At 34.8% G+C, this 12,470-nt stretch overlaps 1 protein-coding gene and 1 non-coding gene across 2 annotated transcripts in view; one reads left to right on the top strand and one right to left on the bottom strand.

The window, feature by feature from the left end:
- Positions 1-12,470, top strand: part of LOC146535063 (facilitated trehalose transporter Tret1-like) — a 35,965-nt gene that overhangs the window by 12,085 nt on the left and 11,410 nt on the right. Inside the window, exons 2-3 of the mRNA XM_085191466.1 lie at positions 1,088-1,955; positions 8,409-8,574. Of these exons, the coding sequence (XP_085047592.1) occupies positions 1,104-1,955; positions 8,409-8,574 (1,018 nt within the window). The 5' untranslated portion in view covers positions 1,088-1,103. The remainder of the gene's footprint in view (positions 1-1,087; positions 1,956-8,408; positions 8,575-12,470) is intronic.
- TRNAG-UCC (transfer RNA glycine (anticodon UCC)) lies at positions 9,036-9,107 on the bottom strand. The gene has a single exon. It is a non-coding gene; the product is annotated as a tRNA-Gly (tRNA).

Genomic DNA, 12,470 nt, shown 5'->3' with positions numbered 1-12,470 from the left:
GACTGTAAACGCTTGTGCCCCTCCACCACAACTGCAAAATATAAGAATTCTCAAACTCACTAAGCTTCATTATTATATACGTACAAACGTACATATATTCAACGAGTAAATTAGATCTAATTTTGCGACGACAACTTCACATTAGCTACAAATGAATTAAAAAAAGTAAATAACCTAATTAATTTTAATATGTTTCAGCATATATTCAAGCGTACATACAGTATGTGGTACGAAAGTAGGCCAATTTTCTAGTGTGGCAACACGGGTTTCATTTTAACAAATATTATTGAATTATACAGCAGCTAGGTAGGTACCTATGGCACGCGGCGTGCAGCTCTCGAATTAATTGGATCTTATATGTAAATGGGTTGAAGCGTGTTCGATGCTAACAAGATAATGTGCTGCCAATTTTCGTTATTTAATTTTATCGTTACGGGACTTTTTTCACTTAAATACTTTATACGATTAACGTTAGTTATTTAAAATAACATAAAGTCCTACACGATAAATGACCTGTATAATACAAATCGTTTTTTTTTTATTTAATTCGTACCAGTAGTTTTTGAGATTAGCACATTCAAGTAAACAATCATCATTAGTAGATATATATAAAAAAACGGTGTTTATGAAATATGAAACTATAAAAAATTACATGATTTATATATTTGTATTTATGTAAATCAAACATTTGTACGTTGACACCTCTTTTACTTTTTTAGCAGTAGGCAGAAGGAATCTGGGAACCTAGTGTTAAGACACTCGTTTCTTATTAAGAGCTCTTAAAAACAGGAAAAAAAAATAAACACTTATATATTATATAAGTGTTTATTTTTTTGATTATATTATATGAGTTGTATTCAACTTATATAATATAATCAAAGTTTATTAAAAAAAAAGAATAGAAAACAGTATTCCATTCTCTCACAATGAATAACCATAATTCCTTATTACAAGGGATATCATAACAAGCCATCCAAAGACTTTCCTTATTGCTTCTCTCGGAAAATATCCACAGTTCAATGAAAAGATTTCCTCCATCCGGCGTGTTCTACAAAGCCTTCATTAAAATGCAATCTTTCTTTTCCAGGATAGCTAATAAAAGGATGGCCGGGTCACGCGAGAGGTTACTCTACGACCGACATTTAGACGACTACGACTACGAGAGGAGACGACGTCAGCCCAGGTTCGATGATCGGTCAGAGCACAGCCGCGTTAGAAACGAACGTTTTGACCCCATCGAGCCACCTCGAAGGAAAAATGGATACGTCTTCGAAGATATATACTCAGATTTTGATGAGGCGCAAGGTAGACTATCCTTATTTAGGCCAATCAGGCCGGAGTATTTGAATCTACAGTCTACGTATGATACCAAGTTTAATTCGCTCCCACGAAGTAACTATTACAACGATGATCGAAGTCGTCGATATAAGAAAGATTATTACGACTTCAGAATCGAATCTGAACGAAGGAGGCCGCGAGAATCTTATGATATATACAAACCGACGCGTATTGAGGCAAACCGTAGTGAGATCAGGCTGAAGGAACGGAGGGCTAACTCAAACGATTCCAGAATTATTAGGGACAGACCTAAAAACGTCGCTGTGTGTAAACCATTGCGTCTGACTGAACGGAACGCAAAGTACTGGACAACGGATCCACCGCAAAAGGAGAAGAAACCGAAACGTGAGGAAAACAAAAAAATAGTAAAGTTCTCCGAAGTATCAGGTAGCAGGAAAATGGTTATCGACGATCCCGTTTGCGGTAGAAAAGTGGTTGCGGTTCGTGAACTAGAGGTTTCTCTCGACCAAATGATACAGAATGGTTATTTTGAGAAACACAACATACCGATACGGTTGCCGGAGAAAAAGGAAGAGATAAAAAGTGCCGTTCCGAACGGAAAGTGCTTATCTGGCAACGAAACGCCGGCGCCACGAAAGTCTCGACACTTGCCGCAGGTTAGTTCATTGTAGATACGTACCTCCTATATAACTTTATAGGTATAGTATAGAAACCGTCGTGCCGCAACGGCACACCGTCAACTATAACATGACGGGTGTGGGTTCGACTCCTATTCGGGGAGTGACTTATTTGTATTTCCTCGGTTTTGCAATAGGACAAAGCACGGAAATTGAGTAAAAAATGGAGAACGAAGTGTTTTAACTCTATGTCTCACTACTTTAATTTATACATATACATAGATGTAATTGTCGTGATTTGGTTACCATTAGTATTTAAGTCTACACGAAGAAAAATAAATGACTATGAACTATGCCTATGCCCGTAGGCATTTACAATTTTTATGTTTCAATTAAAATTTTCGATATTCAATAACAGTCTTCAAAGCCATAAAACATTATCTCGGGCCCTTGGGTCAAGTTGTATAATTACAGTCATTAGGGAGCTGGTCGTCCGCCGGGTGAGTAATGATGGCTCCTGCAGGAAACCCTCGGACCAGTATACATTATATATGTTGTTTACATGTTTTGTATGTTAAAAACAAATATTATGTTAATATGTTTTGTGATAATTAATAGTGAACATGATCTATATTTATATTGTCAGTGGCAGAGTCTCGACAGACATGACGGTTGTGGGTTCGATTCTCATTCGAGTGAATTAAATATTACCAATAACAGTAGCACGAACATCAAGACAAATCCAACGACGTATAATTTATTAAAATTGGTTCACTGGTTTAACAGTTACAACAAAGAAACCTCTGCATCATTTTTTCACTTACAAATAGTTAAATTTTTGGAAAACACTATTGGTCGGCCAATTTAATAATAAACATTCGAATCATATTTATTATCAAATTGGCCGACCTTCGTATAAGGTTAACCTCTTAATATATAGAAAAGTTTTAAAAGTCTACACCCTTCATAATCGAATGCATGACCTCCGCCATATTGTCACTGCGCCAAATTGTCGATTAATGAATTGTTACACAAAATCTCAACCTAATTTCATTGGAAATCTGGCTAGCATCTAGCCTTGTCCGTGAGTAAACTGGGTCGAGCATTTTACCAAGTTTAAGCTTACTTAGTAGGCTGTGTATGGACAAACTTTGATAAGCATTTTGAATTTTAAGCATTTTTAGTGTCGGTATGGGGACTCGAACCCACGCCACTTATAAGGGTCCAAGCGCTCTAGCTACGGATACATAGATTCTCATTTGGCAAGAGAGAATGCTATTAATTAAATATTTTAACACTTTTCGTTGGAAATAATTATTATTACCTGCAAGCAGCTTAAAATCATCTTGACTCAGTGGCACGACTGTAAACGCGACGTTGTGAGTTCAATTGTTAGTCCGTTAGACGAAGCCACACAGCACTATGGCCCCCATTATCCAAAAAGGTGACCACTTGTTAAGAAGTAGTTTTAACGGCCTCACGCTTTTTCTCATATCAAGATACCCGAAGGGAACCTAGTGAAAAAATATTGTCAACTTTACGCTCAATTTTCGAGACATGGCATTTTGTGTTCTTGCCACAGCGAGGAAATGAATATATAGTTCGTTCTTCTCAATGAGAATTGAACTCATAAGCGTCGCGTCCAGTCCGGCTGCTCCACTGCGCCACGATGGCCTCTTCGGCACTTCTAAGGTTGATAGTCAAAAAAAAGCTTTCGACCTAATTCTGATATTAGCCAAGTTGACATAACTTTATAGGAATCAGGTTAAGATATTTAACATTGGGTTTGTTTAAAGAAAGGTCGTGTTGATGATATTGAAAAAAATTTATATTGTAAATACACTGAAGACTGATTTTTATGAACGTTATTTATTTCGTTAATAATTTTAAGCCACATTTAACAGAGCGCCGCGTTGAGTTTCGCCACTTGACATTCAGTCTCAAAAAAAAGAAGTCTCAAAAAGCGGGGTACGGAGGGTCTTAGCAGTAGGTTCCCAGGTTCCATCTGACTACCCTGCTACGAAAAAAAAGAATATCTTCTTTCTTTTTGAAATCTATCAAAAACATTATTTTAACTCTTTATTCTAACAGAAAGCAAGTTTAGCTTGACTTTCAGTTTGATCGTAATTAATAATCTGTCATGGACAGACAGTATTAATCATTTCCTTCGCTCGGTTATTGTTAACGAGTCGTCTGTCAAATGGCGAAGCAAATTTGTTATTTTCGAAGTTAGATAAGTCACGATGTCAAAGAACTTATTTATTTCAATTCATTTATGTTTACAATAATTTATTTTCTTCTATTCTTAAGTTCTCGCTCATATCGCTTATATGTATAAGGAAAGGCAGACATGACTTAGGACTAAGACTGATAGTTAACAATAACAATGAAGAGTTATTACATTTTAATTTTAAGAAATTAAACCGAATACGAATATATTTAAATTAGAATTTTCGAGGCATTGCACGTTATTGACGAAACTCAACGCCGTGTTTCGCCCTGTTGCCAAATTGAAGGAATGAAAATATTAAATATTTCCAAATATTAAATATGTCCACGATAGCCTCTAGTTAATTTTCCATATTGATTAATTAAATTAAATGTTATTTTCTAACGTTTCCTCATTTTAAATCTCTTAACTCTAAAGCAAACAAACAATCTCGTAATAGCAGTCCCGCGACAAAAGCCGACCGCAGCCGCAGAGATCTGCTCCTCACAGACTTGGATTAAATACGTTACGTTTATAAATGTTAATTAAGTATTTTATTTAAATGGTTAAAAATATATATTTTTCATAAAAAATTTTTCAGCTTTATCATTTTTTCTCATAGAGAGCCTTTTTTCTCTAGATTTCGGTGGAAAGTGGAGAATAAAAATGTTTTAATGGGAACAGAGTGACTTAACACTAGGTTCAGAGATTCCCCATGTCTACCCTGTAGAACAAAATTGAAGCCACAAGTCAGAACTTAATTAAAATGTGAAAGCACAATAAATTGTTATTATGCCTTCCGCCGTACAGTAGGCATATATATTATATACATATTTGCTATTATTACTCCGCAGGCGTAGTCTAGATTAACTTAGGTACTGCTAAGTTAGTTTCTAATGTTTATCTTTTGCGGTCTCATATGTCGTGTGGAGAGATATTTGTATCATTGTACTGTATCTCCAGTCCCGATTAAAAACTTATATTAATTATACGTATAACATATATATTTGAGTCCATCGTGGTGCAGTAAGGACAAAGCGTAGAGTTGAGTTACGCCACTCAACACACTTTGAGCGAAAAGCGGAGAACCGAGGCTTACCCTGCTATTTGTGGCAAGTTGGCAACTAGGGTGTAGCGTAAGCCTAAAAATAAAGTATAACATAGAGAAAGATTTGTTTAAAATGGTTCACAATTAAATATAAAACACGTGTTATTATAATTTTAAAATGTAGTTCAGTCCATTCTCACGTTCCACTTTATTAATAAGATCATCCTAAGAGTTAGCATTAACTAATTGTATAAGTCTTCTGACCTGGTCTCTACTACTAAAGTGAAGGTTGCGGGTTCAATTTTGAATAATCAATTTATGTACATATATACATATAGATGTATCTAGCATTATTCTTGTTTCAAGAAAATTATAGAAATTCAAATGAGATGTCACTTGTTTTTTATATTCTGCCATTTTCTATTTTAGCTTCACGCTGTATCCCTCACACGGCAGGGTAGGCAGAGAGAACCTCATGTTAAGACACTCCGTTCTCCACTTTCCGTCGAGTTCCAGAGGCATTGTGTGTTGAGTGGCAGACAACGCCGTGCGTTGCCTCGACACCTCATTTAATTCATTACATTTTATACATTTAATTTCCTCGAGTGGGGATCGAACCAAGAACCTGTTACGTTTACAGTCACACGCCTATTCCCCTGTGCCTCTGCGTCAGGACTGGCCTCAAGTTAAATTTAGTTTCTTAAATTTTATTATTTCAAGTTACAACTAACAAGTCCATCTAATTAAAACGTATAAATAAGCACAAGAAATGGCTGAAATCAAAGAAAACAATACTAAAGTATATAGGTATATATATCGTGGATGTAAGAACAGAAAGTAGCAAGGGTTGGCAAAGACCTTGATGTGTTTTCTATTTTACTTTTTACACCGCCTCGCCTATTGGGCCTTGTCGGCTGTCGTGCCCTTAATAATACACTGTGGAGACATTTTTGAAATGAACAATGCCATTTTTAAAGAAAATTTAATATTTATATATAGTTTTATAACATTTCCACCGCTGTATCCTGTGTATTACATTATGTTTTTATTTATTAATTAATATTTTCATAAACTCGTTCTGGTAAAAAGACAAAGTGCGGCGTTGAGTTCCGTTAATCAACTCGTAATGTTTAGAAAATTAATGGAAAGTGGGGAACGGATTGTCCTTACACTGGGTTTCCGTCGTTTACCCTGCTATATGTGAATACAATGTGAAATTAAAAACTACACAATAAATATTTGTTTATAGATACACATTTTGGTGTATATATAAGTATATAATATTATCAAATGGACTTCAAACAATAGCATATGCAAATCCAAATTAAAATTTGAATTGGATTTTGTAAAAGGGATTAAGAATGAACTTTTTAATACTTTAAAAGCTGTTTTAAACGAATAAATGTTGGCTCTAAAAGTTAAGGGTTGTTACAAGGGTTGGACTTTTTGAATAAGAGTAGGTAGGTAGTGTGTTTTCAAATTTTCAAGTTCAATAAAAACAATATTTCTTTTGTTTTAATAAATTTTACAGCATTAAGAACATAATATCGAGAATTATAAACAATACAAACGTAATAGCATGATATTGAGTTAAGAACCTTTTGTATGCACCAACGCAAGGTTCACTTTGAGTGGTGAGAACTAAGGCCACTTTTTGTATAACCGGGCCCAGTATAAAATAATCTGTACTAATCTTTTATAGATTCGAACCAGTAGTTCCAGAGATTAGCGAGTTCAACCAAACAAACTCCTCAGCTTTATAATATTAGATCCAGATAGTGTGGATTTGGCACTGACTACAGCGTCAATTTCACATGCCTTTAGCTTTTCTATAAGGATTTTCAAAATATTTTTCATTGTGAAAATACCTGGAATACTTGTATATTTGCCCGAAAATAGGCGACATTTTTAGCGGAGTAACGTCAGTATAATCTCTTTCAAGGTCGAGATCGTTCGTGACCTCCGCAAAGTGAATTAGTTGGGAAATCTGCTTTAATTTAATAAGATTTTTTACTTATTGTTAAGAGTTTCCGTTGTGTACATATATATAATTTGTCTAAATATAGTTTCTAGTTAATTTGATGCATTTATTCTTTTTTCTCCTCTTAGAAAGTCAGTTTTCTCCAATTTCCATTCTTGATTAAAAATTAATAGATAGAATGAATTAAAAATATATGCGCATGATCGCCCCCGCATGTAGGAGTACTTGTGAAAGTAGTATTAAAATTTGTTTAGCTTCACGCTGTATCCCTACAGCACAATGCAGGGTGCACATAAGTAGGCAGAAAGTACACGAGTACAGAGTGTTGAGACATTTCGTTCCCTATTAAGACACTAAGATACTTCGTTCTCCATTAAGAGAATATGAAAATATTGAATATTTCACTTACTCAACTGGGAATCGCACTCCCAGCAGTTGCGTTTGCCCCTGCGCCACCACGGCCTCTACAGTATATAAAGCATTTATGTATTACGTAGATCTATTTTTAAATAAACTCAGAATCGAAACTGAAAATACTTAAGTAAATATAAACACGCTGAATAAACAAATAACTATAAGCAAATAACTGTTATATTCAATTCAATATATTACTTATACGTCGAAAATAAACATTGCAATTAAAATTATCTTTCAATATTTTATTTAGCCGTCACAGCATCTACGGTAAACGCAACGGTTGTGGGTACGATTCCTACTAGGGGAAATTAATTATTTCTATATTCTCTCTCTCTCTCTCTCTTATCTCTATTTCTAGTTCTACCAGAACGGCACGACAGAAGACAAATCCCGGCAAATACACTAAAACACTAAATTTCTTCTGCCTACTCCGCTTATATATACGGGATACATCGTGCAGAAAAATAAATGCTTTATTTATTTAAACCTTCAAAGTATCTCACTTCAGTAGACGTGGTACGTGACGCTGAAAGTATTTTTAACGAGAAGCAAATTGCTGTTTTTGTTTGCGGATATTACGAAAATACACTCACGTCTTTATGTGTTTGCTAAGGAAAATGTTTTACTAAAATCGTATGTAAGAGTGTAGTAATAATGGATTTACTTTATAACATGCCTGTAATGGTACAGTGGCACGGTACTTTATGATTTTCATTTTAACAAAAGTTTATCTTTCTTAATTCAGAAGTTTCTTTGTTCACTTTTAGATTCTAGACGTAATTAAGCACGAGGGAACTCGTCAAGTAAAAATGAACTGTCATTCATTTCTTTCTCCAGGTGATAGCAGCATTAGCAGTCTCCTTAGCCCCATTTTCCGCAGGTCTAGGGAAAGGGTATAGCTCACCAGCTATAGCCTCCCTACAGGGTCCAGGGAATTCTACACGAAGGGACTTCCAGTTGACTGATCAACAGGCTTCGTGGCTGGCTTCCTTGTCTTTTCTTGGTAAGTGTGCGTTTGATTTCCAAAATTTTCAATAATAAAATGTTTGTGTTATTTTGAGGCCTTCTAAATGTGAACTGACGGTTGTGGGTTCGATTTCCATTCGGAGGAATAAATTATTTACGTTGCCTACCGAATGCAACAAGATACAACGTTCATTTCCCTCACTCAACACATAATGTGTAGGAAATTGGACAGTGTGTGGAGAACAAATGTCTAAACACTAGATTCTCTCTGCCTGCATTGCCATACAATGCTAAAAAAAGCTAAAAAAAACTTGAAATAGTTAGATATTTTTTATTATTTCAACGCCTTCTCTTTTATGATAGCAAATTTTGTATACGAAGTACAATGAAAAATAAGTCGTTTATATAATAATATAGTTTGCTTTATTTTAAAAGAAGCCTTAAAATGTATTATCTGAAACCCAAAAATAGAAATGAAGTTAAAAAATACAAAAAGTGTGCGTCGGCCGGGAATCGAACCCGGATCAACTGCTTGGAAGGCAACTATGCTGACCATTACACCACCGACGCACTTATTGTTGTAGTTGAAAATATGTATTTTATAATTTAGTTATTGATACAAGTTTTCAATTGTTATTCAAACTCGCAGTATACAGGGTGGAATTGAAAGCACCACTTTAAATGAAACCACAGTTTTAACTACTCTATAAAAGCCTAATATAATTCAGAAAAAAAAAAAATCCCAAAAATGAAAAAGTTTTTTTTTCAAACAAAATAAATAATAAAATAATCGTTTTAAAAAATAACGCCATTTGTAAAGTGTTATATTATCACACACACTTACCTGTCAAAGCGGCAACGTCGCACATGCTTCATTCAAGAAATCGAGTCGCAGCAACTAGCGTAGGTATGTAGGCGGCGAGCCGATGTTAAATCAACGCAACACTTAGGAATACACTTTACGCACACTTTTATTGAATTTTTTCTATCAGGTTTTCAAATTTTCGAAGTGTCCCCCTTGCTTATTAATACATAAATTGCATCTGCGTAGCAAATTATTTCTTACTTTACTCAGTAGATCCCCCTGCGCGGCTAAGTCTTTAATTTTATCAAAAGCACTCATAATTCTTTGCCGGAGCTCGTCTTCTGTATGGACTTCTGACGCATAAACTTCATTTTTTACTTGCCCCCACAAAAAAAAATCAAGCGGCGTGAGGTCTGGGGAACGGGCAGGCCACCGCCGAGGTCCATACCTTCCGATCCATTGTTCTCCAAATATGCTCGCGAGCGTGTTTCTAGCAAGCATTCCAGAGTGTGCGGGTGCTCCATCTAACTGAAACCACATTTTACGATATACGTCTAGGGGGATCTGGTCGACATATTCTGTTACGGGGCCGCGTATGAGTTCTAAAAATTTCTGAGTATTTAAGTTGCCGTCAATAAAAACTGGCCCTATTATTGTATTTCTGTGAATTCCAGCCCATACATTGACAGCAAATCTGTATTGATGTTTATCTTCTCGACTTAGATGTAAATTTTGTTCACTCCAATATCTAAAATTTTGCGGGTTCCAAATGCCATTGCGAGTGAAAGTGCTCTCGTCAGTCCATAAAATGTTAAATACAAAATCTGAGTCGATGATGACATTATCTAACAGCCATTGGCAATATGCTACTCTGATAGGCATGTCTCTTGGTAATAAAGCCTGAACTTTTGTGTATTTGAACGGACGACGTTTGTTTCGTTTTAAAATTTTGTGTACCGTAAAGTGGCTAACTTGGAATTGATTAGCTGTTCTGCGTAAACTGGTGGTAGGATTTCTTTGGATATAATTTAAAATTTCCATTTCTCGCACTATTGGTAATTCCTGTGACGAAACAACCTCTTGGTGTGGCACCCACACTCACACACCACTCATACGCAACACACACGCACACACACACACACACACACACACACACACGCACACGCACACGCACACACACACGCACACGCACACGCACACACACATGCACGCAGGAATACTATACAAATTTAATCTGAAATTGTAAAAATAAAGATGAAAGGGAATATTGTGAACCCAATCCGGAGGTGGGCGTTATTGACTGCGATACAGTGTTTCACTAATGCAGTCACTACCGAACACAAAGTTTATGTTTCTGTACTGTTTTTCCCAAAATAAAGAATTTATTATATTATTATACTAATGGTTGGTTTTCTCGGCCCCTTTGTACAGCTTTTACAATCGTACGATAATCTGATGGACATCTACGACTATCACCATACCTTTCTTGGTATGTTCGTACTGCGAGAGCTCCATTTTGTCCACATTCTCCATAAATTAAAATCATATCCATATACTCCGTAGCAGTAAAATAAGAATACGCCATTTTAAAATAAAAAACACTAACTAAAAGTTAAAAAAAAAGAATTTTCCAAATTCGTAAAGTAAATATCACAAAAACACAAATAATGATAATACAAATAGTAATAAAAACACGATAAAAATACACACGAATACACGATACACGATACACAAGAAAAAACGAAATAATTTAACAAAGACAAGCCGACAGTCACGTATAGGTACTTTAGCTTAGGGAAGCCCCCGATGATCATCGGTGTTAACAGTTCAAATAAGGATGTTACATTAAATAAAACATAACATCGATGTCAGCAGGGAAACATAATCGTTGAGCTTGAATTTCAGAAAAAGCTCGAGACCTCCAATCTTTGTATGTAACCCAACTTTAGTTACAAAGCAAAACACGTAGACACAAAAAAGTATCGATACTTTGTGGTATCGAGTACATTGCCATTCGAAACCGATAATTTTGTATTCGATATTTGTACTAATCAAGTACTTTTTAATAGATATCGTATCGATTAAATTATCCAACTAACTTGGCCTTTCGGCTCATAATTATGATAGCAACATCTCACAGACACGCAATCTTCCTTTGGAGTCCTCTGTATGCGAGGATCATAAATCGTAATTAGAGAATATTTGTAACATTGTAAATTATTCTCTAATTACTATTTCATAATAATTATAATAGTAATGAGTACATAAATTAGTTACACTACTACTTATTAGTAGTCCTACTCTGAAAAAAATCCCGAAAGACGGCTCGAATGTTTTTTATTATTAAACGATTGTAAGGAGGAGGAATGGGATTGATATATTTTTTTATTTTTGTTACTTACTTACTGACTGATTTTTTAACGTATGCGCATTAGTTCTTAAAAAAAGTATCGTGACATTGGCGAAGTGATTAGTGCTGAACTGGCACGCTCGGATCGCCATAATTAAAGAACAACAACAACAAGAAAAGTACTCGATACTTCAAAACATCGATACTTTCGTGTTGATAGTTTTATGAGTAAGTGGCTTAAAAAAAATATTTTGTTATTTTTTACAAAGACGTTACTTGCTAACTGACATTGACATGCTACATATTTGCATTACGCTCTAAAAAAAGTACTCGATATTTCAAAGTATCGATATTTTTGAGGGTACGATACTTTTTTTTCGATACTACTCATGAGTACAGTATCGATACTTTTTATTCAATACCGTGTCCCTAAAACCATGAAATTACGAAATTACGAAATTACAAGTACCACTTACTGAAACTGTCAATTTCTTAATATGTTATAAAATTCTCATTACTATTTCCGCTAAATATGTAAATGCTTAGATATATCAATTACTATTTGATTAAATCAAAAACCAGTTCTGATTTTATAAAAAAAATATTTTACCTCAAAATCTGAATACTAGTTTTCATTTAAGATAAGATAAGATAAAGATAAAAAGTCTTTATTGCACATATACAAGAATTATAATTATTATTTTAGGACATAAAATGCATAAGATTTATGTTTTAATAATTATGTTTATAGTAATAATTAATAAAAGAAAAAAGACAT

The sequence above is a fragment of the Heliconius melpomene genome, chromosome 10 (genome assembly GCF_056956725.1).
Source record: "Heliconius melpomene rosina isolate 202511_hmr_F chromosome 10, ASM5695672v1, whole genome shotgun sequence".
Lineage (NCBI taxonomy): Eukaryota > Metazoa > Arthropoda > Insecta > Lepidoptera > Nymphalidae > Heliconius > Heliconius melpomene.
Note: the sequence above shows the minus strand (reverse complement) of the source record. Positions and strands in the feature narration are given on the sequence as shown.